Here is a 26,138-nt window from a genome sequence, read left to right as displayed (position 1 = left end):
CTAGAGGGCTGGACAAAGTACAGCAGCACGCCAGTTTTGCAACAAAAAAAAACACTCATTGGGCTAAAACGACTATAGCCACTTTTGTGATGACAGCTATGGCCGTTTTTATCCCAAGGAGTGGTTTTTGTGCAAAACTAATGCTTGGAAGGCAGAAACTAAATGTTTTTATAATCGTCATGGGCGCGACCTGGCGCGGTACAAACGGGACGTAGCGAGGCGAATAGGCTATATATATTCAGGTCTAATTCCTCATGGGGGCTGGAGCCCCACTGCCCCCACAGAGTCTACTCTACGTCACTGTTGGAAGGGATTCAGCATCATGAAAACCCCCTAGTTTGGTATGCTACTTAAATGCATGATGAAATTTAGATTTATTTTCCTTATTGGTTGTTAATGGTATGGTCACATATGCCAATTATGAAAATTGCTCAACATATGCAAGTTGGCATCCGGCAGTTTCTACATGCTGGGAACCCCTACTCAACATTTCTAACATAAAACTTTGGTGCATGTACTCAACATGCATGGGTTCACATTCTGCCAAGTGTACTAAACCCTAACATCCCTATTCTGAAGGGAACATTATTTTAGCAGAATCTACAAGCAGTTCTACAAGATTGACGCATTGTGAGGTATGTATTTTTCAGAATGGACAAAATTATTATAATTTTTCAATACAGAATGAGATCATATCGACATCGGTAATATCGGTTATCTTCCATAACAGCAATTAATTATATCGGATATCGATATCGGACAAAATGTCTCATCAGCACATCCATATTCCAAAGTACTAAAATCATTGACGTAGACGCTACGTGGAAGGGTAGTTTCTGCCGTAGTAGGAAGGGCTGCGACGGCAAGCAGGTTTATCTATCGAGCGCTGATCCATTTCCGATTGCTGCCGTAACCGTCGTTGCTTAAAGTCCCTATCGGCTGGGACAAAACGAGGCAGCAAGTTTAGGGTTTTATTTATAGCACATAAAAAAGTAAAAAACAGAAGAAACATACATATTAATATTGTGCATGGAGAAGTTAGAAGCCAAAAGGCTTTTCGAGAACATCCCATAAAAGTCTAGTGCTGCCTAACATTAACCCATGTCTAACCAATGACTAGTCTAAACTAGTATGCACCCCATAAAAGTATATAAGCCTATGTTTTTAAATTTATCCCACGATTTTTTCACCCAGTGTCAATTATATATGTTCTGGGCGCTACACTTCCTCTGCCAACCTGGGGGGGGGCAGTGGACTGACCTCATGCTTTCTTCTATGCATGAGGAGTCCAAGCTGCTTCTCCCTCTCTTTTCACCTGACGGGGGAGTTTCCCCGGCCGGACGTAGCGCGTGGAAGGAACACGTTATTCCGACCAGTTCCTTTCCCCTCCCTCCCATCAGGTGCCCCGGCTGGCCAGGAGGAGGTAGTTTAGAGACCAGGATTACTGAATGTTTTTTGTGAGGGTACCTACCCTAGGGGACACGGGGAGAACATGCAAACTCCACACAGAAAGGCCCTTTCGCCAACCCCGCCTCGGGTATGGGCACTACTGACGCGGTGGAGAGAAAACGCCCCCAGCGTCCCCAGCAGGAATCGAACCCAGGACCTTTTAGCTGTGAGGCGACAGCACTACCGACTGCACCGTGCCCCCTCTCCCTTAAAGTATACACATTAAGCCTGCATATATGGTTGTCAGTCCGTCACGCCTCGTGACACGTCATGCCACCATATATATGATATATAACATATATATGAAGATCACGACACTGACATCACAACGACATCAAACCCTGGATAGCCATACATGGAGAAGACAGCATCATCATCTAGATCTGCATATGGAGCGGGCCAGTACTCTACATCTGACCTCAAACCCTTAGATCTCCATATACTGTATAGAGCTGACCTGTTCTGACATTCCAGATGTTGATCCTTCCCAACCCGTCCTTCCTCTTCGATGTCTCCCTTTTGACTTATACCTGTCCATTCAAACTCTAGACGGGCCTGCCCCAAACAACATATTTTCAGATGGGGTTTGGCGGCCTGACACAGAAACATGTTTTTTTTCTGAAAACTCTCAGGATTTAGAAGGAATTTGTAGAATCGTCCTCAGGTCTAAATAGTTTAAACTTCATTATGCTTGCTGATCGAGGGTGCATGTCTTTCTGAAGGATAGTATGTCACTGGTTTATGTATAATGTTTGAACCAACTCAGAGCAGCCCTAGGCTGACTCAGTGTTTTGCTAAAGTAAATTAGTGTAATTAGATTAGATTTCAATGGTCACTTTCATTTTATATTACGTAATTTGGTGTTTACTTAAAGTTAGGTTAAGAATATTTTCTATTGTGTAAAACGTAAAAAGTATTGAAAATCATGTCTTTAACAATCATGTTTCAAAAAGGACATTGTATCTGTAAAATCATGCAAAGTTCTAAAGGAACCAAATCAAAAAGGCCATTGATAAAAAAAACATTTCACTTTCCAACACCATGTCGCAAATTTGCAATCCTTCCTTCACTAGACTAAAGGATTGTAACACAGGCAAGTAAAAGGTTTAGACAGGGGTGAAACAACTGCTTAACCATTTAGGTCTTCTGAAAGAATATATATTCAAAGATTTATGCCGCATTTTCACGATTTTTAAAAAATAGCAGACCTACAAGCTTGTAGATCTGCTATTTTTCAATAGCTAAAGTATAACATAATGCTTAGTTAAAACACCAAAAGGGGTTCCCGTTCAGAATGGGTTAAATTGCATATATAGTCAACCTGTACGCTGTACACCAACCTCTGACAAATAACGATCAGTCTCTAACCGTTTATATTATGATATATGTACATTGGAACTTTTTCAATCCTTAGAAGACCTTGTATTGAAATGTGCTTTCCTCAAACTGTGTTTACTCTACAATCTGTTCATACAATGTTCAATCAATCAATTAATCACAGAGGGCTCTGTCACCCATAAGATGTTCTAAAAACGAATAAAGTGAGATGTGAATAATGAATATAGTAGGATACGTGTAATCAGTATGGTCATATTACAAATTAAATAAAATGTGTGTCCCACTCCCAGTGCTCAATATCGTTTTCCATTATTAACTGTCTTTGTTGCTGGGGTCTTCTTTCTTGAGGGGGTTCCATGTGGTCCCAAGCTAAATGATGGAAGAGTTGGTAACCAAATGGACCCTTATAGATCTTTAACTCTTTGGGTCCACTTTGGGTGTCATTTTATACTCAAAGAGTTAAAATATTGTTAAACATCTGCATTACAAAATGTACAAGAATTACACAATTACAGAATGTAGAAGACCTGTTATCATTCTGATGGTACCTACATCAATACAGCATGGAATTAGAATAGTGGCTCTCAAAAATGGAAGAAGCTAGAGCTGCGAGCTTGTACATCTGATATTTTTGGATAAACGTTTGAAAATTAAAGTGTTTCAATAATTTTGAACAAATCTCTTCTGGGGGTCCATGGCACGAAACATTTTCAGATTGGGGGGTGGGGGTTAGAACAAATGATTTAGAAGGCACTTAGAAGGCCTCAGGTCTTTATGGGTCAACGCTGAGAGTGTACAAATACAACCAAATGGACCCGCAAAACGGACTACGACGTTGAGAAGCGGCGATGCGTCCGGTCAGAGGTCAGAACTTCACCACCTTGGCTTGTTTTGGTTTTTCTTTCTTCTCTGGTTGGTGGACGTCCTCGTGGTCTGCGCTCATGTTGTTGGACAGCCATCCCACCGTCACCGAGTTAGCTAAAACATAAATATAAAACCAATATGAAGCCATCCCACCGTCACAGAGGTAGCTAAAACATAAATGTGAAGCCATCCCAGTGATCCCACCGTCACAGAGGTAGCTAAAACATAAATATGAAGCCATCACACCGTCACAGAGGTAGCTAAAACATAAATGTAAAACATAAATATGAAGCCATCCCACTGATCCCACCGTCACAGAGGTAGCTTAAATATAAAACGTAAACAAGTTATCTACAAACATATCAATATTTAACGGAAGTATGAAACCATTCACCTGAAGCTTGGTACTCTGGGTTAGAGTTAGGGTTACACTATGAAGGAGGGTTAGGTTTAGGGTCTGGGTCAAGGCCTATTCATAGTCATAGTCACCCGTGTGAACTGAGTGGTGCAAGGTCTTATATAGCCTGATCAGCTGTGGTCTGACGTAATGTCAGTGACCATAGTAACCATTCTCATTTTTTTGGGTCCCACGTACAGGTACACACACGTACAGGTACACACATACATAGACACATAGATACAGACAAAGCTGGTTGTTGGAGTGGTTTGCACCACTCAAAAACTGTGTTGTGTGAGCGGTGACCACCGCTGCGTGACGTCATGTTGTAGTTTTTGATGGTCACCTCTTCACCGAAAACAGGACTATGAATTGGCCTTTACACCAGTGGTTCCCAAAGTGGGGTTCGGGGACCCCTAGGGGTCCTTGAGAGAGTTCCAGGGTCCCCAGCTAAATGACAATTAGGAACCAAATGGACCCTTATGGGTCTGTAACTCAGAGAATGTACAAATGGACCCTAGCGGGATCATTCGGTTCCATTTGTACACTCTCAGAGTTACATCAACATTCATTTTACAATATGTATTGGGGTCCCAGAGATAGAAATACTATTAAATAGTGCAGGGCCGGTCAAACTGGGGGCCCTAGAGCCGGAAGAATCTTCTCTTATGGGGGGCCCTTGGCATATATTTTCTAATGGGGGTCCGCGGGCTAATGAGTATAATTTTGGGGGTCCTTGACATGAAAAGGTCTGGGAACCACTGCTTTCCACTATGGAGTGACTCACCTGTAGCTTGGTGCTCTGGGCAGTCCTTCTGGAAGTGTTCAACCGAACCACACACACGACAGCAACCTCCTGCAATTAGTTAATTAAACATGTTATCATTTAATATTAAATAATCTCCCGGCAATTAATAAAGACGTTAAACATGTTTATCATTTAACATTAAACAACCTCCTGCAAATAATTCATATGTTAATTAAACACTAAACACACGGCAGCAACCATCTGAAATTAATTAAAGGGTCACCCAAAATCACTTTTTCTTAGATTTTAACAAAGATAATTGTGGCCTTTGTGATAGGGAGCAATGATATAGTATAATTTACTCATGTGCTTCTGGTTTCAGAGATTTCTGCTATTTCTGTAGCTATTTCTGTGAATTTCCAGGTTTCTGAGTAGAAAATAAAGGTTCGGCACCAATCATTACATATTTTCTCATTGGGTGTTCGATTACATGACGTAATTAATATTTGTCTGTTTCGTATAGATTTATATTAGGGGTGTGTGGTTTCCCTGTTCCTTCATTGCTGGCGAGTAGAGACAGGGTTCACTGAGCAGACCGGCGCCCGCGTTGATTTTGAATATAATGATATGCACACTCTACTCCACCCTCTCACCCCCACAACAACAGATAACCACGCCTTCATTTTATGTTTATTTTCATTTCTCAATTTCTAATCAAATAAATGACGGGGGTGTCCTGACCCTATAATGTTATCATTTAACACTAAACACACACCAGCCTTTAGGCACAGTTTACATGCTGTGGCATGGTTGTAATACCAGAGGCCTTTAGGAAGAGTTGTGGTGGTTGTAATACCAGAGGCCTTTAGGAAGAGTTGTGGTGGTTGTAATACCAGAGGCCTTTAGGAAGAGTTGTGGTGGTTGTAATACCAGAGGCCTTTAGGAAGAGTTGTGGTGGTTGTAATACCAGAGGCCTTTAGGAAGAGTTGTGGTGGTTGTAATACCAGAGGCCTTTAGGAAGAGTTGTGGTGGTTGTAATACCAGAGGCCTTTAGGAAGAGTTGTGGTGGTTGTAATACCAGAGGCCTTTAGGAAGAGTTGTGGTGGTTGTAATACCAGAGGCCTTTAGGAAGAGTTGTGGTGGTTGTAATACCAGAGGCCTTTAGGAAGAGTTGTGGTGGTTGTAATACCAGAGGCCTTTAGGAAGAGTTGTGGTGGTTGTAATACCAGAGGCCTTTAGGAAGAGTTGTGGTGGTTGTAATACCAGAGGCCTTTAAGAAGAGTTGGTTTTCATACCTGCTGCGTAGAGGCCTTTGGGGTTATCTGGACAGGAGGAGGACATGTGACCATTCTGACCACAGATGAAACACTTTGCGTACGGACAGTCTCCTGGAACACATGACCAATAACATACATGTTACAATACATGACCAACACAACATACATGTTACAATACATAGAGGCAGTCTTAACTAGCAGTTTGTAACAACAACGTATCAGGGCTTGTGTATCCTCACCAAGAGCGGGGTCCACTTTAGCTCTGCATTTCTGCATGTCGTGTTCGGTGGAGCCACAGCGGTAGCAGATACCCGTCCCCATCTCCTGGTCCCGGTGGGCCTCGGGGCAGTCCGACACACCATGGCCCGGTCTCCTGCAGTTAAAACACAGCTAGGGGACAAAGAGAGAATCAACCAGGTGGAGGTGCAATAAAAGTTTAAAAATAAAGTAGACTGGTGCTTCAAAGATCAGTGGGACTGGAATACTAGAGAAAAGGCGGCGATCTGAGCACTCAAAAATGAGGAGAGGGTGGATAAAAATCAAGGAACTTTATTTAATAAAGCCAACATGTTTCCACTCACAAAGGAGTCTTCATCAGGGCAAGTATAGACAGCTATGGGACAGGCAGACAGGACAGGGTCAGTCTCTCTTGCAGTTAAAACATTACTAGGGGACATACAGACAGGACAGGGTCAGTCTCTCCTGCAGTTAAAACATAGCTAGGGGCCAGACAGACAGGACAGGGTCAGTCTCTCTTGCAGTTAAAACATAGCTAAGGGACAGACAGAGAGGACAGGGTCAGTCTCTCTTGCAGTTAAAACATAGCTAAGGGACAGACAGAGAGGACAGGGTCAGTCTTGCAGTTATAACACAGCTAGGGGTCAGACAGACAGGACAGGGTCAGTCTCTCTTGCAGTTAAAACATAGCTAAGGGACAGAGAGGACAGGGTCAGTCTCTCTTGCAGTTATAACACAGCTAGGGGTCAGACAGACAGGTCAGTCTAACACGCCATGACCCGCTCTCTTGCAGTTAAAGCAGGACATCAGGCCATCTGATAGTAGCCTATGTGCCTGCCTACAGACTACAGTACTTAACATGTCACACATGGACCATTGATATGCACGAGTTGTGTTTGCAGCTTTTGTAGCTTATTGGTAAAAGGTACAGCCAATCTATCTATTTTTGTCAGAGTAGCAGATGTTATTTTCAGCAGCCTATCCGGAGCCAGAGCTCCGTCGACTGGGCCACGGCCCGAGTGACCTAGCAGGCGCTACACTTCTGGTTGGCGCGTTGTGAAGCTAGGATGCGTCCAGTAGGCCTGTCACAATTAATTTATTACACTAGCCCTTACCCGTTTGCCCCCCCCCCTCCCTTGTGGCCGTGGGGGGTACCCCGCCCTGTGTGCGCCTAGTCGTAATTATTTGAGATAATCGCAATGATGTGCTACTGGGACCCATTGCTCCATCAACACTCACCATGCTGCTCTTCTTGTTGTCCTGTCTCCTGATCCTCCTGTCCTCTCTCCGTCTGTCCTTCCACAAGGCCGTCTCCACCTCCTCCCGCAGTCCTTTGTCCTCCTGTCCCCCTCCACCTAGGGATGGAACGTATTATTGTATATCGTGATTAAAAAAACGCTCACACAAGTCACAATAAACCATAACGATTGGATGGAGGGGAAAGGAACTGGTTGGAATAATGTGTTCCTTAACTTCCTTCCACGCGCTACAGTACTTCCTACCAGGGACTGGTTGGACCAGTCCCTGCTGGAAGCGGCCTGCTCACACCTCATGCATTGAAGGAAGCATTAGCTCAGTTCGGGGCTCTCCCCAGGTTGGCAGAGGGAGAGTTGAGCCCAGGATTACACCTTAGGCAATTGGTACCCGGTGAAATAATAATAATAATAATAAAACTTTATTTGTATAGCACCTTTCATGAGGTGCTATACAATGAAATGCATCTCAAAGTGCTTTAAAGAGCAATGGAGAAAAAAAGAAAAGCAAGGCATAAAACATTAAAAATAATAGCAATACAGTGAGGACATGAATAACAAGGAATTTAAAAGATCAACAAGCTGTGCTTTAAAATGTTCTACAGAGGCTGCCTGTCAAAGGTATAGTGCAAGTTTTTTCCACGCTGTCGGCCCGTAGAAGCCTTGGACGGCAGATGGCTGTGGAACTTGGACAACGGGTCGTAAAGAAAACTTTGGCGAAAACAGAAGCGCAACACAAGGATAAAGGAAACATTCAGTAGAAATGTCTAATGCACAACAACTACTACTACTTTGGTGTTGAAACTTTGAATTTCTCTAACTATAAACTTTCACGACAGAAGACAGCCTAAGTACAAATATGATTTATGAAAAGGCTACTACAGTGAAGTCGATTCACGGAAGTTGTTGTAGGCTATGTGGGGATTATCTGACGAGGTACCATTTGAGTGGGCAAAACCTTACATAACTAAATTATACTAAATTGTTTATAGGGTCAAGTAAAACAATATAGCCTTTCCATGAGTATCTTTTTATATTTTTCCAAAAAGAATACAAACAGCCAATAGCATATTACAAGTTATGAATATTGAACCTAAGGCAAAAACAATTGTAAAGGCTGTTTTCTGTAGGAATTAATAAGGCAGTGTGTTTGAATCTGCAATTCTGCATACGGGGCTCTCGCCCTCCCACCCCTCACTGGTGCGAAATTGGGTAGGAAAATCGGACGCGTCTGTGACCCTGCCTGCTCCAACGTGTGGTGCGCGGCGGCCCCGACCGACCCGGAGCGGCTTGGAGCGGAGGGCGACCCTCGCTCCGAAAACCGCTCTGGCGCATTTTAAAACCCGCTCAGCGAGCTAAAAATCACTCCACTCGCCCCTCTGCTCACACACCGCACCGCTCACATGCTCTGCCATCCCTATTCCGTACTCCCATACCTCCTCCTCCTCCACCCCCCCCGGGGCAGAGACTGTCCCATACCTCCTCCTCCTCCTCCACCCCCCCGGGGCAGAGACTGTCCCATACCTCCTCCGCTCCCCCGGGGCAGAGACTGTCCAGTCTCCTGCAGGTACTCCAGGAATCCGTTGACGTCGCTGTTGTCATGGTACTCCTTCTTCTTCCTGAACAGACTCCCCGACCTGCTGCCGCTGGTCTGGATTTGTCTCAAAGGGTCTCCTCCACCTAGGGCTGGTGTCAACATTAGCAGATATTATGACTAATTACTCAAGTATACAAAGAAATTACAGACATTTAAAAAATATACTTTTAATTTAATTTATACATGATTTATAGCAGATCTACAAGCTTATGATGCATGTTGTAAGCTTGTAGATATGCTATTCCTGCTATGTTAGTATAGTGTTTATGAAAATTGTGACGAATATGCAAAACATTGAGGATTAACAATTTGATATTATTGAAACACATGAATAAAAATCTAACTACATAGAGCAGATACGACTAATATCTTAAGTATACAAAGAAATGACAGACATATTTAATCATTTTATACTTTCAAGTGAATCTACTTGATGTCTGCTATCAAAGACAGCAGACATAGGAGATGTAACAAGCTTACGACGTGGTGCGTGTTAATTTCTGCTATGGTCTATATTTGAAAAATCTTAAGAATATGCAAAGTAGTTGCGATTATCGCAAAAATAATTGTTATTAGTCGATTGTGATCTCTATCACTACCTCCACCGTCTCTCCTTTGGGGCTGTGGTCCTCGGTAAGAACCGGCACCGGCTGCTCTTCCAGGTGGACTGGACTGTGGTTGTCTAGCTCCAGGTCCACTACTACTGGCTCCTCCTCTTCCTGCTGCTGCTGAGGGTTGTCATGGAAACAATGGAAAAGCAATGATGTCATTGTGTGTTGGACATAGAAATAGAATCTGCTCTTAGCCTGGGCAGCATTCTTTTTCGGGTTTATGATCCGGTCAGGAGCAGTTTATATCGTTACGTCATGTTGTAAGTAACCCTCTAAACCAGAACTTCCTGTCCCTCAAACCGGAAGAATAATGCCTTCCCAATAAAAGCGTGACTCACACTACGCCGCATCAAGGCTTTTAACACTTTAAAAAATCACACCCATGTGAAGTGACAAGTGAGGGGCGCTCTTATCATCTTACAACATCGAGGAGGGAATTCTAACTCATGTTGCTATGATTAGGTGATGTAATGGTGATGTAAAACAAACGGTGACAAAACAAACCTTAAATTCTCTTTATTGTTAATGGCATTTAATGTTTGTGTTAGGTACAAGATGACGTAAATTTTCCCTTCATTGTCAATGGGGTTTTTAAAACAAACATTGAACTAAAAACAAACATTAAACCTGTATATAGGAGGGGCAAGCGCCCCTCAAAAAATATCCGATCTACAAGCTCACAACGCATCTCGACACGTGAGCTGACACGCTGTGCGCTTGTAGATCTGCTATTTCCAGTTTGTTTTTAAAGTTTGCCAATTTATGGCATTTATTTTAAAAAAATGGACAGATTAATTCATACACATCCAAGGCAACGATTCTGAAGGTTATGAAAAAAAATGCCATCAGGAGATCATGTAGTGACTGACTCTCTCTCTCTCTTCGATGACTTGAGTATGAAGGACCCCAATGGAAACGAGCCAGTGATTTCTATTTTCTACAGACCTTGTATTGAACTGTACTTTCCCTGTGTGTTTTTCTGCAAACTGTTGTTAATAAAGTATTGAATCAATCAATCAAATCTCTGCTGTACCTCCTGCTGCTTTCAGCTTGCTCCATGGAGTGGCTTCTGCTGGTTTGTGCTTGTGGACGTTGTTGGCTCTGGCCCACCTTGTCATGACTTCACTGACTGGACCTGCTGAAAGAAACAGCCAGGTCACATTTAGGGTGACCAGTCACCAGATCCAAATTGTTCATTTGAGGGACAGAAAAATCAGAAGAATCGCTTGTGTGGGATGGGATGGGCCAGGGTTACGGAACCAAATGGACCCTTATATAGCCTATAGACCTTATAGGACTCTTCAAGTCTTGAGAGCGTAAAATGAAAAGAAATGGACCCTTGTGTACACTTTGTTTAATTTTACGCTCTCAAGAGTTACATTGTTGTTGTTAAACATCTGCATTACTTAATTTACAAGAAGTCTACACAATTAGAGAAATGTTGAGGAATTGTTATTTTTGATCGTGTCTGAGGCTGTTATCTCTCCTAATGGTGACAGCATGGAGTTGTGGACAAAATCGTATCCAATGACAACACAATATTCTTTAGTCTTCTAGGGACTGAGAGGCTAGATGTCATCAAATGGTGGTCCGTCCGCGGCTCAAATGCAAATAATAAATAATGTAAATAATGAACCTTGACATGAAAAGGGTTAAAAACCACTGGATCAAACAATTCAGAGTGATCGTGTTAGTAGGAATTTAGGAAAATACAAAAATGTAATTAAAACTCACTGGATCAACTCGACGTGTTTCTAGACTCAGCCTCCTTGTGTTTACCTCGGAAGTGCAACTCCTGTCCTCTCTGACCTGGTCTGGAGCATGCGCGTTGCGTAGAACCACAGCCCCCTACTGGTCTGGATGGTCACGGAGGGTAGAAGACTTTTGCCAAACTTGTGAAAATAAATCAATAGTGTCCCAAGCTCGCACCGCTGTGCAAAGCGACGCGTTGCTTTAACTACCGGTACTTCTTAATGATTCGTTTTTTGAGTGGTGCAACCACTCCAACGAACAGCAATGTCTGTGACGTTAACCTATGTATGTTTGTGACTATGTTTGTGACTCGTGTGTGACTCATGAGTACAGCAATGTCTGTGACGTTAACCTATGTATGTTTGTGACTATGTTTGTGACTCGTGTGTGACTCATGAGTACAGCAATGTCTGTGACGTTAACCTATGTATGTTTGTGACTATGTTTGTGACTCATGTGTGACTCATGAGGGGCGCTGTTGTGCCAGAAACAGAGAGAGACAAATAGTGCTGCACTGTTGCCTGCTAATGAGAGAGAGAGAGAGAGGGGGGGGGGAGGGGAGTTGCACCACTCAGTTCACACGGGTGGGATTTTTTTATTCATGGCTTTGTTTACACAATTTGAGGCTCCCGGAAACACATGGGCGGTGATCCGTGTTGCCATGTCCGCTTGTTATAAGCGAATTTGGGCTTACTATTTTCCTCCAAAGTTGCTTGTTGTGAGGCTTGTTTCCTAATAAACCAGTTTCTTAATAAACCAGTTTACACCAGTGGTTCTCACGCCTTGTGAGCTTGTAGATTGGCTATTTTCAAATAGGTTTCAACTTTAAAGGGCTGATTGATTGATTGAAGTATGTATTAACAGTTTGCAGAATTACAGTACATTTCAAGCACAACTCATACAAAAACTGTCAACTGTGAGTGGACGACCCAATAAAGCATTACACTTGTTTACAAGAGGGTCCACCTTGTTCAATGCATCATAACATTTAGAGACGTACAAATAATACACTTCTATATAGCCAAAAACAGGAAATCATCATGGAGGGGGGTAATAAGGGGGAAAGAAACCTACTATGAGGGGGAAAAGGGGTGCGTGGGGGATTCCGATTTTACGGGGGCCAGTTTCGAATTGCAGCCGTCCGTAGGTGCCCATTGAGAGGGAGTCAAGGGATTTGCATGTCTTAATGACTGTTGGTAGAGTTCCACATTTTGGTGGCATAGGAGAGAAATTAATTTAGTCCCTTGTTTGTGCCGAATCTGACCCATTGCAAGATGCTGTACTCTGTCGTCAACCCTAAGACATTCCAGCCTGTCAAAGTGGGCAGGGGTGAGGTGGGTTCGGGGAGTGAGGCCAAGTAGTAGCCTGACCAGTTTGTTTTGTGAAGTCTGGAGCCTTTTTTTTTAGTCGAAGAAACCTTGTACGATGGCTCCTGTTAGGGCCTTCAAGGTGTTTTTGTTGACCAGTGAGGAGATCCTGTATAGGAATCTTGTTCTTTGGTTGACTTTTTTGATTATGTTGGTGGCCATTTTATCACCGGAAAGATTTGCCTCCAGGATGGAACCTATGTAGGTTACTAGGTAATTGCATCTTTCCGTGTGATAATATTGTCACCCACTCTAACCAAGAAGCAAAGCAAAGCAAAGCAAAGCTCTTTGTTTACCCAGGGAAGTGGACTAATAAGCTCGAGATGCTTGTTTACAGCCACACCCTGCTCATAGAACATTTCATGGTAGGGGTTCAATGCCTTGCTTTGGGCGTGTTATTTTCTTTGGCGCTTGTTTCTTTCGCAAAACCTGGCAACACTGGCAGTGACGTCGTCTTTTTTTTTAACAACAACATAAACAAGTTGTCCTCCGTCCTCACCAGTACAGTACATTACAGTAAAGTACAGTCGCTTTGTTGATGTTTGGATTATTCCGTCAAGTCTGTCTGTTGTTTTACTCTTTGAAAGTTTATAAATCTACATATATCTTTACATGCATGGTAAGTCTTCTAGACATTTATTTATAATAACGGTTTTATTATTTCTAGCCTAAGATTTACGCTCTCGTAGATGTAATTTTACCATTTTATCGTTTTTAAACATTTTTCTTCTTTTCTCAAAACAAGCTAAAGAAAATAGCGTCGTGTTTCATGTACATGTTTCAGGGCTTTTACGCATTTGCATCATGTAACATTACGGTTTGCGGAGCGGTCTTGTTATCGGAAGGTCGCCAGTTCGTATCCCCGGACCGGCACGTTAAAATTACCACCGCTGAAGTGCCCTTGAGCAAGGCATTGAACCCCTACCATGAAATGTTCTATGAGCAGGGTCTGGCTGTAAACAAGTTCGTCGAGCGTAGTCCATTCACCCTGGGTAAACAAAGAACTTTGCTTTGCTTAGCTAAAGGCTAGGTGTGGTTCTATTTGGCCTGAATGTTGCACATCCGGCGTAGAGCGGATATTCACGGTTCAGCATGTATGTGTGCGTAGTCTCGCGTAGCCAGACAACTATTCCACAATCTCCGAATGCTATATAGATATTAGTAGTAATGTTTGATGAAGCATTTGGAAATCGCGGAGGCAACAGTCTGGTAACGCGAGACTAATGTGTGCGTGGAAATGACCGGATACAGTAGGCGGACTGTATACCGGATATGAACACCGAACGGTAAATAGCAGAGGTTTTAAGCAACGCCGACTGACTGAAGTCACAAAGAAACGTCGTTTTGGTGTAAACAACAACATGTCTTTCCCTTTCTCTTCCACATGTGCCTGTGAAGGTCCAACTACCATAGATAGAAAGCTGATAACAGCGGGAGATAAACTCCCAAACGTCAACAACAACTGCCGCAGTTGGCTGATAACAGCGGGAGTTAAATAAATAAACTCCCAAACATGGCTCAGCAGAGAGGAGTCAACAGTCTGCAGTTCAACCAGGACCAAAGTAAGACATGCATTTGCATAACCATGTTTAAGTTTAACTTCTATTAAATCGATGTGAAGCCAGAAAGAAACACTCCAGTTAGCCCATTTCGGGACCCTCGGTTACCGTTTCTGAATTTTGGCCGACGGTAGCCCAGGGTCCCTGAGTGGTTATTAAGCCCTCCGTGGGATGCAAATGTACATACCCTCCGTTCACGTAGATCCTCCCCCACACTTACTCCAGCTGTTAGGGAGAGGGGGAGGGGAGTACCTGGCTGGGGGAGAGACACGTGAGCTTGTAGATCCACTATTTTCTCATTTAGTTTTAGCCAAAAGTTCCCTTCTACGGAATTGCAGCCCCTGTCTCTAACATTCTCTTCACGTACCTGCTGTTTCTGTTGTGTGATGAAGACATTAGATCAGTGGTTTTCAACCAGTGGTCCGGGGACCACCAGTGGTCCCCGGACCTTTTTGTCTCTACCTACCTCTACCTCTTTGTTTCTACCTTACAGGTTGTTTCTGCTGTGCGATGGAGACTGGGGTCAGAATATACAACGTAGAACCTCTGATGGAGAAAGGACACCTGGGTGAGTTAAAGTTGGTCAACCTTTACTCCATTTCTATAGTGGATGCCATCAATGCATTGAAAGGGACAAAATCACGTTTATTCAGAGCATTCAATGCTGCAGTAGTCTGACCTACCCCAACCATCTCCAGCGCTAAACGTTATATTGTGGTGTTTCAGTAGGCTGCATTCAGTTACTGTTTTGACAGCGATGACGCACGTTGTCCGACATTACTAACCCTAACACGAAATCTAACTAACCCTTAACCTCAGTCTTAACCGGCCAAGTAAGTCCCCTAACCTCATATCAGTCTTAACAGGGCAAGTAAGTCCCCTAACAGTTTTATCCAGCCATGTATGCAGCACTGGCGTAGCATCCATTGGGCCACTCGGGCACAGGCCCAGTCAATTGAGATCTTGCCCAGTCTAGCTTGTGAAAGATGGGGGCGAAAAAACAAGAAAAACAACACCTCGGAGGTAACATTGGCAGCCCATCACCATCACCCCTGTGCATGCAAATGTCTCAGCAAGCCACCTGGGTCTACACTTTTATAAAGTGACAATTGAATGACTTTTAAGACCTTTTTTATACCAAAGGTAACCAAGGTCTTGTGAGCTTGTAGATCTGCTATTTTCACTAGTTTGGGTCTAGGGGAGACATCACTGATCTATTTTATTGCGTGTTCATTGTTCATTGTGTGTGTGTGTGTGTGTGTGTGTGTGTGTGTGTGTGTGTGTGTGTGTGTGTGTGTGTGTGTGTGTGTGTGTGTGTGCAGATCATGAGCAGGTCGGCAGCGTAGCTCTGTGCTCCATGCTACAGCGGTCCAACCTCCTGGCGCTGGTCGGGGGCGGAGTCAACCCCAAATTCTCGGACATCTCCAGTGAGTCACATGATCTTTTTATTCACCCGTTTCCTGTCTTTGAACTTTTCTCTTTTTTACCCTTTTAACTCTTTGAAAGATTCAAGTCAAATCAATGTAGTTAATAGACTTCTCTATGGGATAATGCCGTTTTTTAATGATTTATTGAAAATTCTCTGTTGTGACTGTGCGACAACGAAAGACCTTCAGAGAAAGCTTGACTTGTCTGCTTCCAGGAAAAAAATGAACAGAGTTGATAAAATGTTTAGTTTTTGTGTTGGAAGCCATTTAAAAGAGCCTGCATTTACACTGTGTAGTTGAAAAGTTATGCCTGTTTGAAGTTTTATTTTCCAAATAACTTTTTTCTGCTGGGCGTACATACCATGCCATATCTCATTTTAAAGGCTTAGTTGTCTACTTCAATTAAAAAAAAGTTTCTCACATGTACCACTGTAGATATTTTGCCATCTATAAATAGCATGGTCAGTCATGACCAATCTGACCAATCCATCTAAAACTCTCAGGCAGACTTGATGCCCGGCCACAAAACGGCCTGGCCAATCAGCGGCAGCTAGAGGCGGGATCAAGGCATACACAGTGCTGCCTTGATAATATAATATAATATAATATAGGACAGTTTTTATAAAGTGATGCAAAGTGTCATGAATGGCGGACTCATCTTCAAAGTGCTGTCCCATTTCTTTCAAAACAATTTGGAGCCCTTGCAGCCTCTCACCCTCAATCACTTACAGCTGACGTCACTAAAGTCAATGAGGGTTCAGGGCTCAGGACTTGAGGGAGTCAATTGGGATTGGGCCTTCATCCAAATGGTGCGGTCTTTGTGCCTCTCATTGGCTGCAGTGCTTCAGTCTCTGTGCCTCTCATTGGCTGTGTGCGTTGTTTCCTTTCAGTGCTGATCTGGGACGACGCCCGAGAGGAGCGGGACACCAAGGACAAGCTGGTGCTGGAGTTTACCTTCACCAAGTCTGTCCTGGCCGTCCGCATGAGGCACGACAAGTAAGTGATCTCAACACTACGGCAGGGCTTCATGAGGCAGAATACTTTATTTGGAATTTATCAATAGCAACTCAGTTTAAAGCTGCTATAAGCAATAATATGTCAAAACTTTAATGAGCTTTTTTTGGTATTCAGACCACCAGCAATGGGTAAAACGCTCCCCAAAAAATGTAGTCTCCGTGACACATCTAGGGGCAGCAATCTGCATTCAAAGATTTTCCTAGAAGCTTCGTCATTGGTCGATTTGCCTGTCTACTTCCTGTTTTTTTTCCCGACCAATGACAGAGCAGATGTGTTACAGAGACCACCACCCAACAGTATGGGACATTTTTACATTAAAGTTATTTTAACCTGGGCATTTCCCAGAGTATAATTTGTCAGTGTTCCTTGTATTTCTTCTTTTTTTTGTACCTTGCTTGCTTGGTTACATTTGGTAATGTGACATAAGGCTGAGATACACTTTGTTCACAGCGCACACCTGACAAAACCATTGATATTAAATATTGATGATGAATAGTTAAATAGAATCGTAAATATTGATGATGATAGTTAAATAGAATAGTTTAGGTAAATTATGTAGTTGGACCTTGGGTGTTTTAATATTTTCTAATATGGCCCCCTTTGAGTTTGGACACCCCTGACTTAGAGTCCTGACTTAGAGCCTCAGCCTTAGTAAGTATGGACCACCAAACCTCACCCTCTATGCTTAGTAAGTATGGACCACCAAACCTTCTTGCCAGATGTGCTGTGAGCTTGTAGATCTGCTATTTTTAGTGTACGTTCCCCCCAGAATACTTTGATAATATTTGGAATTCGTCAACATCACTTCAGTTGACAGCTCCACCAGAGAGTCCCAGACGTCCCTCTCCAAAGTAACATTAGTAACTTCATCCTGGGGGATCCCGAGGCGATCCAAGGCCAGTTTGGAGATGTAATCCTCCCATCTGATCCTTGGTCTGCCTCGGGGGTCTGATATTTTCGGGTAATGTTTCATACAGAATAGGGATGCGAGGGTGGTTCATGTAAAATAAATATCACACATCTGGCACAATTGAATTAATAGTCAACTTAAATATTGCAATGGTGACGGCCCTACCTTATAGAAAGTGTGGTGGGTGTGTGTGTGTGTGTGATGGGTGTGACTTACTGACTTCATACAGAGGATACAGTCATAGAAAGGTAACATTTTCTGCATTATTTTCCAGGATCGTCATCGTTTTGAAAAACAGGATCTACGTGTACAGTTTCCCTGACAACCCTGCCAAACTGTTTGAGTTTGATACGAGAGACAACCCCAAAGGTAGAGAAACTGGTATTAACACAATTTTGGCCTTGGACGTGTATACACGTCTTTTATATCAAAACCATGGGGTGCCTTGGACGTGTAGGCGTCTTTAGGTCTTTTTTATTGATTGAAAATTATCGATTTGTTCTTTTTTTTTGGCCTCTCCTTCTGCTCTTGTTGATTCTCGCATGCGCACTGCCATTCACTTCCTTGTTTGCGGCTCGAAAAGAATGGCTCGTATCTCCTAATCTAGGGAACTCTCCATGGTTTTGACCAGATGGGTAATGTTCTGTCTTAATTTCTGACTTCAGCATGCCTCTTGTTTGGAATATTAACGCTTCTATAGAGACGTTAGCGTCACCCGCGTGATATAAGAATGGAAGATTATGCGTCCCGGTTTTGGTGGGGGAGGGGGGGGGACCTTTCTGCCATATCTGCTGACACATTATTTTGATTAAATCTTGTTAACTCTGTCCGTGCGGTGCATGCGCACGACATAGTTGCGTTCCGTGCCCAGCCCCCTCTGCACTCGAAACACCATGGAAACGCGAGGTGCCCGCACAGAATCCCGATCCGCCATCTTTGAGTCCGTTTGGAGCTCCTTCGGTGCTGCTAGAAGCGCTAATATGCTAGCCGTGGGGTATTGAAGATTTTTCTTTTCTTTTTAAGATATTTTTTGGGTCTTTTTTGCCTTTTTTTAATTGATTGGTTTTGCAGTAGGAAAGGGGGAAAGAGGGGGGGGGGGGGGAAGACACGCAGCAAGGGTCGTCGAGATCGGGACTCGAACCCGCGACACGCTGTCAGGCTGGATTACCAGCCTAGGTGCCTCTTTATTGAGGTCCAAATATCGCCTAATTGCCAATCCAGACACCCGCCTACGGTTAGTATAATCGAGGGTCGTCTGTACACAAAAAATTACAAAAAGTCGTCAAAGTCGCCAACAGTACAGATTGACACTTTTTAAAAAAGTCGTCAAAGGCGTCATGGGAATGGAAAGAGTTTAAGTGCTTAAATCCCGACAAACTGTTTGAGTTCCACACCACAGACAACCCCAAAGGTAGAGAAACTGTCCAGATATGCCTTGTTCTCATCATTCTTAAACTTAAAGAATAAAGATCACTATTCAGTGATCATGCTAAATGTCTGTTTTTTTCTTTTTTTTCATTCTATATTTCAGGGTTGTGTGATTTGTGTCCCAGTCTGGAGAAACAGCTGCTGGTGTTCCCTGGCCATAAATGTGGCAGTCTGCAACTGGTTGTAAGTTAAAGTTATACACAAACATGTTACCTGGCAGTCTGCAAGTTATAAGCAAACATTCACAACGTTCCCTGGCAGTGTGAACATAGACATATAAAGGTAGATGCCTCTTCCGGCTCTGGGCACCATTTCATTTAGCGTATATGATCCTGTCAGGAGCGGATTATATCGTTACGTCATGTTGTAGTATTGTTTTGTAGTCGACAGGCAGGAACAACAGGCGGCAACTTCCTTTTCCCTCAAACCGATTTTTCTCAATAAAAGCTACAGGCTACGAGAGCTTTTATTGAGAAAAAGGAAAAGAAAGTTGCCACCTGTTGTTCCTGCCTGTTGACTACAAAACAATACTACAACATGACGTAACAATATCATCCGCTCCCGACAGGATCATACAGACTTTTGAAACAGAGACCAGGCTTTCCTCCGAGGTGGTGGAAAGCCTGGTGAGGCGAGGTTACACTAACCCTGGTCCTGTGTCATGCCCTCCGTTAAAGGGATAGTTCACAATTTTTTAACTTAAGCTGTATGAAATACTTGCCATTAACACCTTAGTAGCCCGGAACTATTTAATCCATTTCATCCATGTGCCCATCATTTATAGCGCACGGACCACTTTTACCGGCTGTGCATGTCTGTGTAGCAGCTAACAATAGCCACACCACTCTAGAGTCGATCGACAACAACGGGAGACAAGAATAAATCTATCGCGACTAGCGACTGGACCGCGGAAGGCCGTCAAACACAGGATCTTTTTTCAGAATTAGACGGGATGATTTAGATCGGGAGTTATGATCGTTTTAAGATTTTCGTTTTCGTCCGCTAAACAGGCAGGGAACATCTTCGATGACGTGTCACTTTTTGACACGTCATCGTATCGGGCAACAAGCGCTCCTAGGCTCTAAAGCGATGCGAACGGTTTTGTTATCATTAATCTCTGTCCTATTTATCAATCTCCGGCTTGGGCACTTGACCATGACCTTGAACTTGACGGATAACTCCGCCCGGGCCTCCATGGTGTTAATATAGTGGTTGCAACTGTATTAATTGATTGCCCGAGTCCCGTGGTGGGAGTTCTGCTCTGGTCATTTTGTGGGGGGCACAGGGGGCCACGCATTTAAAGTAAAAGTACAAAATTAGCGTCATTTATATTGTTGACATATTTCTACCATATAGTGTAACTTTCGTTCAGCCCTCTATCACACGGAACTATGTTTTTTGTGTCCATATCACTACGCCCAGTTCCATGTGATAGAGGGGTCAAAGTTGAATGAAAGTTGTGCTAATATTTTATCAGCTAGAAGGTCCTGGGTTCGATTCCCACTGGGGATGCTGGGGGCGTGTTCCCTCCTCCGCGTCATCAGTGCCCATACCCGAGGCGGGGTTGGCGAAAGGGCCTTTCTGTGTGGAGTTTGCATGTTCTCCCCATGTCCCCTAGGGTAGGTACCCTCACAAAAAACATGCAGTAATCCTGGTCTCTAAACACTCTCCCCCTGGCCAGCCGGGGCGCCTGATGGAGGGGAAAGGAACTGGTTGGAATAACGTGTTCCTTCCACGTGCTACGTCCAGCCGGGGAAATTCCCCCCTGTCAGGTGAAAAGAAGCAGCTTGGACTCCTCATGCATAGAAGGAAGCATGAGGTCAGTCCGCTGCCCCCCCCCAGGTTGGTTAGATAATTGTGTAGTGCCCAGGATTACATTAGATAATTGACACTATGGGTTGCAAAAATGGGTTGCAAAATCGTGGGATAAAATTTCTATAGCGAAAGCTAATATTTTAGAAACAATACAAATGACGCTAGTTTTGTAGATTAATTTACTTTTAATGCATGGTTCCTCAGTGCCCCCCACAAAATGACCGGACCTACTTAATATTCACCAAAACAAGAGCAGAACTTCCACCACGTGAATGGCAGCGCGCATGCGCCAAAAGTACATTGCAGAAGGATAAGCCCACCCCCCAAAAAAATAAAAAAATCCGAATATATATTTTCTCTGTTTGATATCAATGAAAAAGCGCTAGGAAGTATACACGTCATCACAATCAGTCGGTTGGATTAGTTATGACGTTCCCACATGTCGTACGGTCTGAATGTGTTAATGACAATACATTATTACATATATACATTATTTCATACAGCTTAAGTTAAAAAATGTGAACTATCCCTTTAAGGACCTGTCCATCACTAACTCTGTTCCATGGTCTCTCCATTAAGGATCTGTCCAACACCAAGCCTGGCACCTCCTCCGCTCCATTCACCATCAACGCCCACCAGAGCGAGGTGGCGTGCGTGGCTCTCAACCAGCCGGGCAGCGTGGCGGCCTCCGCCTCCCGCAAGGGGACGCTCATCCGCCTGTTCGACACCTCCACCCGGGACAAGCTGGTGGAGCTGCGGAGAGGCACCGACCCCGCTACCCTCTACTGGTATGCTATGGTACTAGGGCTGACCTTCGATCACGATTTGTTGGGGTGTTATAGCAGCCGGCTTTATGAAAGCAGTGACGCACAATGAACTAAGCAGTCTATAATAAAAATGTGAAACATCCGACAGTAACAAATCACCAATTGTTAAACAGCGCCTGACACAGGCATTACCTCTCCATCAAATAAAAAAATATAATCCTAAACAGCACAGCACACGGCGAACGGCATTTTGCTTCTCTTGTGTAACATTTATAACTGAAATAAACTCAGGCTTCGTGGAAAAAACAACACCCGACCATGAACTCTTATTAAGCGCAAACGCGCAATGAACTTTTAAATCAACCAATCAAGCCTGACACAGGCATCCCTCTAGGCTCTATAGTTCTATGGAATTAAACAAAAAAAAAACTAAAACTAGGCTAAATAATGGTATAGGCATATAAGTAAGTTTGCCAATCAAAACAGCACACACTGTCAAGTGTAAAGGAACAGCATTTTGCTTCTCTTGCCGTAAAATTAACTGAAATAAAGCGTCATCTAATCGAGGCTTTATGGCAGCAGGCTCGCGGACCAAAAGCAGACGCTTTTTGAGGAATGAAACGCAATAGACTGCCGGTATCAGTGCAATCAGCCGCCTGGGAGAAATGTGAGGCCCTGTGCTTTAATAATTAATTAATATCCAAAACATTTCTATCTAAGGACAGACCTTATTAGAAAAAATATGAATAGTATATGAAAGCCTTTTAAAATGTGTATAGGTTACTATTGGAATTGCAGGTGCTGCCAAATAAGTAATTACTAGGCTACCTCATGCCAGTCAGTTGCGCAAATATATAGGTCAGATCAATTAGCAGAGCGGAGCAGCTTCTCGCTTTGCAGCACAATGACCAGCTCTTCTTAAAGTTTACTTACTTTAATAATATGATCTCCAGACAAACAAACCTTGGATTAAAATTATTGGATTATAATTCTTCTTTCTTCAAACGAACAGCACGAGCCACAAAGTAAGAAACTAGAATTCTTCACTGTTCACGGCACCCAGGCAGCGGGTGTTCTTCATCGCGTCGCATTCCCTGCATCAAAGTAGCCTATACCACATTAACTTTGTGATCAACCTTCTTAATTTGTTTATTTTATTTGTAAAAAGCAACACTGTATTAAGACATGGCAGTATAATATTGGTGCAAAATGGAAATATGTAATTAATACCTGTAGTTAATATATATATAGAGAGAGACATATATTTGTAGAATCTGTTCTCAGGTCTAAATGGGTTATATGAAGGTGATATAACCCGTGATTGGAATATATTTTCAAATGGGGGTCCGCGGGCTAATTAGTGTCAATTTGGGGTTCCTTGCTTGACATGAAAAAGTTTGGGAACCAGTGGTTTTTGTGACGAGCTTCTGTTGTGTTTCCTTTGCAGCATCAACTTCAGCCACGACTCTTCGTTCCTGTGCGCCTCCAGCGATAAAGGAACAGTTCACATCTTTGCACTGAAGGACACCAAGCTCAACCGACGTTCTGCGTAAGGATGCCCTGCTGGACTGATTGATTGACTTTTTTTTTCTCACAGTATTTAGATGTGATGCACGATATAATCGGTAGCATAATCGGAATCGGCTATCAAAATAATCCAGATTATTGAATCGGTTTTCACCAGCAAAAAATAACCCTTGGACTTTAATAGTCTCTGTTCCCTAATTCCCCTCACCAGATTGGCTCGCGTCGGAAAGGTGGGCCCTGTGATTGGTCAGTACGTGGACAGCCAGTGGTCATTGGCGAGCTTCACCGTGCCAGCTGAGTGCGCCTGCATCTGTGCGTTTGGGAAGAACACATCCAAGAATGTCAACTCTGTCATCGGTAAGGCAATAGTAATGTCCTAGTTCCTTTTTAAACACATGTCAACTCTGTCATCAGTAAGGCAATAGTAATGTCCTAGTTACTTTTTAAACACATGTCAACTCTGTCATCTGTAAGGCAATAGTAATGTCCTAGCCTGGGAGGTAATCCATTTCGGGTTCATGAACCGGTCGGGAACAGGTGATATCTTACGTCATGTTGTAGTCACTGGTTTGTAGTCATCAGACAACCGGAATCCGTATTACCCAACATTCCCTGTGATCAAGGGTATCATCATTTTAGGGCCTACCCAATAAAAGCCTTGATGCGGTGTATGAATCCATTTCACGAAAGTCGGCCTTAAAATAGTGCCATCGCTTGTCATAGGGTCGAAAAATATTCCGGTCGCGATCAACAACAAGAAGCGAGGACAGAGCACCCCGGAGGATCCAAACATGTGACGTATCCCACAGTGTCCGTGAAAAATCACACCCGTGTGAAGTGAGTGGCCTCACAGCTAGAAGGTCCTGGGTTTGATTCCCGCTGGGGGCGTGTTCTCTCCTCTGCGTCATCAGTACCCATACCCGAGGCATGGTTGGCGAAGCGAAAGGGCCTTTCTGTGTGGAGTTTGCATGTTCTCCCCGTGTCCCCTAGGGTAGGTAGGTACCCTCACAAAAAACATTCAGTAATCCTGGCCTCTAAACTATACCTCCCCCTGGCCAGCCCGGGCGACTGATGGAGGGGAAAGGAACTGGTTGGAATAAGTATAACGTGTTCCTTCCACGCACTGTCGAACCGGGGAAACTCCCCTCTGTCAGGTGAAAAGAAGCAGCTTGGACTCCTCATACATTGAAGGAAGCATGAGGTCAGTCCGTTGCTCTCCCCAGGTTGCCAGAGTGAGTGTAGAGCCCAGGATTACATTAAATAATTGACACTGGGTGAAAATATGGGTTACAATGTATAAGAAAACGAAAAAGTCAAATAAAACGGCGAATAAAACAACTCTGGTACCTCGTTGTCGGGAGGGAAAGAGGTCTTTATCAATTAGGTCGGGTAACTCGTGTTAGGGGTCATAGTGTTAACATATTCCTTTCCTCTGCTGTCCTCAGCTATCTGTGTTGACGGGACGTTCCACAAGTACGTGTTCACTCCCGACGGGAACTGCAACCGAGAAGCCTTCGATGTTTACCTGGACATCTGTGATGACGACGACTTCTGAAGACCGTTTACCGCCGGACATCTTTACTTGACTTTATTTGTTTATTTCGACGGACGGGACAAGCATATTCATGAACATTACAACCAACCCTACTACACATTGACAGTGCTGTCAACGTTGAAGACTCGTCCTAGCGGCTTTCTGGCAAATGCACGGAATGCAGGAGAGAGAAACAAATTAGAAAATATGACGATGATGGATGATAGTTTGTAATTATTATAGGCTAGCCCTTCCAAAACCCTTCCTTGAAGCACACAGGGAAGATGTTTTATTCAAAGATAATAGAATCAGAAATGTATAAAAAATATACAGAAGCTTATGTTGTGTGTAATCAAATGTATCTGTGGATATAAATACAGTTTTTTACTAAACTACAGTTTGTCCCAAATTATTATTTTGTTTTGGGGGGGGGGCAGATTATGATTAGCTTACAATTTAGGCATTTAGCAGACGCTCTTAATCCAGAGCGATTTACATTAAGCAAGAACAAAAAAGCATGGGAATACATCACATAAAAAAGCATTTATCATGAAACATGCGTACCGTAAGCTAAGAACGTAACAGTGGAATATCTATACATATAAACTATACATATACTATGATGTGCTATGACTACATACAATGCAATTATAGTGCTGTCTACATAACATGCTATAAGTCTATCAAATGATATCTAAGTCTACAAAAGTGCTATCTAAGGGGGTAGGGTAAGTGCTATGGGCCATGATGGAGTCTGAAAAGGTGGGTTTTCAGACTACGGCGGAAGATTGGGAGTGATGCTGAAGTTCTGACTGCAACGGGAAGTGCATTCCACAGTTTTGGAGCCAGAAGGGAGAAGAGTTTGGGACGTGTGGAGCGTTGTCCCCTGGCGTTTTTAGTGAGGGTACTTCCAGCTTCCCTGTGTTGGCTGATCTGAGTGCGCGGGAGGGTTTGTAGGGTTCAATCATACTTGCAAGATATGGGGGAGCCATACCTTTGGTTGCTTTGAATGCCAGCATCAGAGTTTTGTATTAATGTGGAACAACATTGTTTCGTCACTCAACAACAGTAGACAAACCAACATACAGTATACGTGTATACTGTGTCTGCTGAAGCTCCACAGCTAGACACCCACTGTCTGGTCGATGGCCCCTCCATAGCCCCCCCTTTCAGAATGTTGACTTTGATAAAGAAGAGCTCAATATTTGGAGGACTTTGACATTTGATGTATTTGTGGTTAGGTTCAAAAGAGTGCACTAGCTTG

At 43.4% G+C, this 26,138-nt stretch overlaps 2 protein-coding genes across 10 annotated transcripts in view; one reads left to right on the top strand and one right to left on the bottom strand.

Annotated features, from left to right (window-relative positions):
- Positions 1–3,442: 3,442 nt before the first annotated feature.
- zcchc9 (zinc finger, CCHC domain containing 9) overlaps positions 3,443–26,138 on the bottom strand; it is a 31,655-nt gene continuing 8,959 nt past the window's right edge. Inside the window, exons 1-9 of one of the 7 annotated variants that reach the window (XM_079501254.1) lie at positions 14,637–14,652; positions 10,805–10,909; positions 9,760–9,888; positions 9,088–9,249; positions 7,550–7,665; positions 6,313–6,463; positions 6,092–6,184; positions 4,836–4,904; positions 3,443–3,765 (exon numbers count right to left, since the gene is read on the bottom strand). In XM_079501254.1, coding sequence (XP_079357380.1) covers positions 3,653–3,765; positions 4,836–4,904; positions 6,092–6,184; positions 6,313–6,463; positions 7,550–7,665; positions 9,088–9,249; positions 9,760–9,888; positions 10,805–10,889 — 918 coding nt within the window. In that variant the 5' untranslated portion in view covers positions 10,890–10,909; positions 14,637–14,652 and the 3' untranslated portion in view covers positions 3,443–3,652. Of the gene's footprint in view, positions 3,766–4,835; positions 4,905–6,091; positions 6,185–6,312; positions 6,464–7,549; positions 7,666–9,087; positions 9,250–9,759; positions 9,889–10,804; positions 10,910–11,505; positions 11,854–14,636; positions 14,653–26,138 lie in introns of those variants that run through there. The other 6 variants (XM_079501255.1, XM_079501256.1, XM_079501253.1 and 3 more) reach the window with 6 other exon arrangements.
- On the top strand, positions 13,347–25,266 carry wdr45 (WD repeat domain 45). Of its 3 annotated transcripts, none has more exons than XM_079501306.1 (11): positions 13,347–13,509; positions 14,289–14,452; positions 14,943–15,017; positions 15,772–15,876; positions 16,767–16,872; positions 18,078–18,172; positions 19,335–19,414; positions 21,626–21,834; positions 23,261–23,362; positions 23,552–23,697; positions 24,786–25,266. In XM_079501306.1, exons 2-11 carry the CDS (start codon positions 14,404–14,406, stop codon positions 24,893–24,895), a joined length of 1,077 nt encoding a protein of 358 aa, XP_079357432.1. In that variant the 5' UTR covers positions 13,347–13,509; positions 14,289–14,403; the 3' UTR covers positions 24,896–25,266. The 3 variants fall into 3 exon arrangements, with proteins under 3 accessions (XP_079357432.1, XP_079357433.1, XP_079357434.1); XM_079501307.1 differs by having other exon boundaries at positions 13,347–13,511; positions 14,279–14,452; XM_079501308.1 differs by lacking the exon at positions 13,347–13,509 and adding an exon at positions 14,161–14,176.

The sequence above is a fragment of the Electrona antarctica genome (assembly GCF_951216825.1).
Source record: "Electrona antarctica genome assembly, chromosome: 1".
Classification (NCBI taxonomy): Eukaryota; Metazoa; Chordata; class Actinopteri; order Myctophiformes; family Myctophidae; genus Electrona; species Electrona antarctica.
This window is presented reverse-complemented; position numbering and strand designations above follow the sequence as displayed.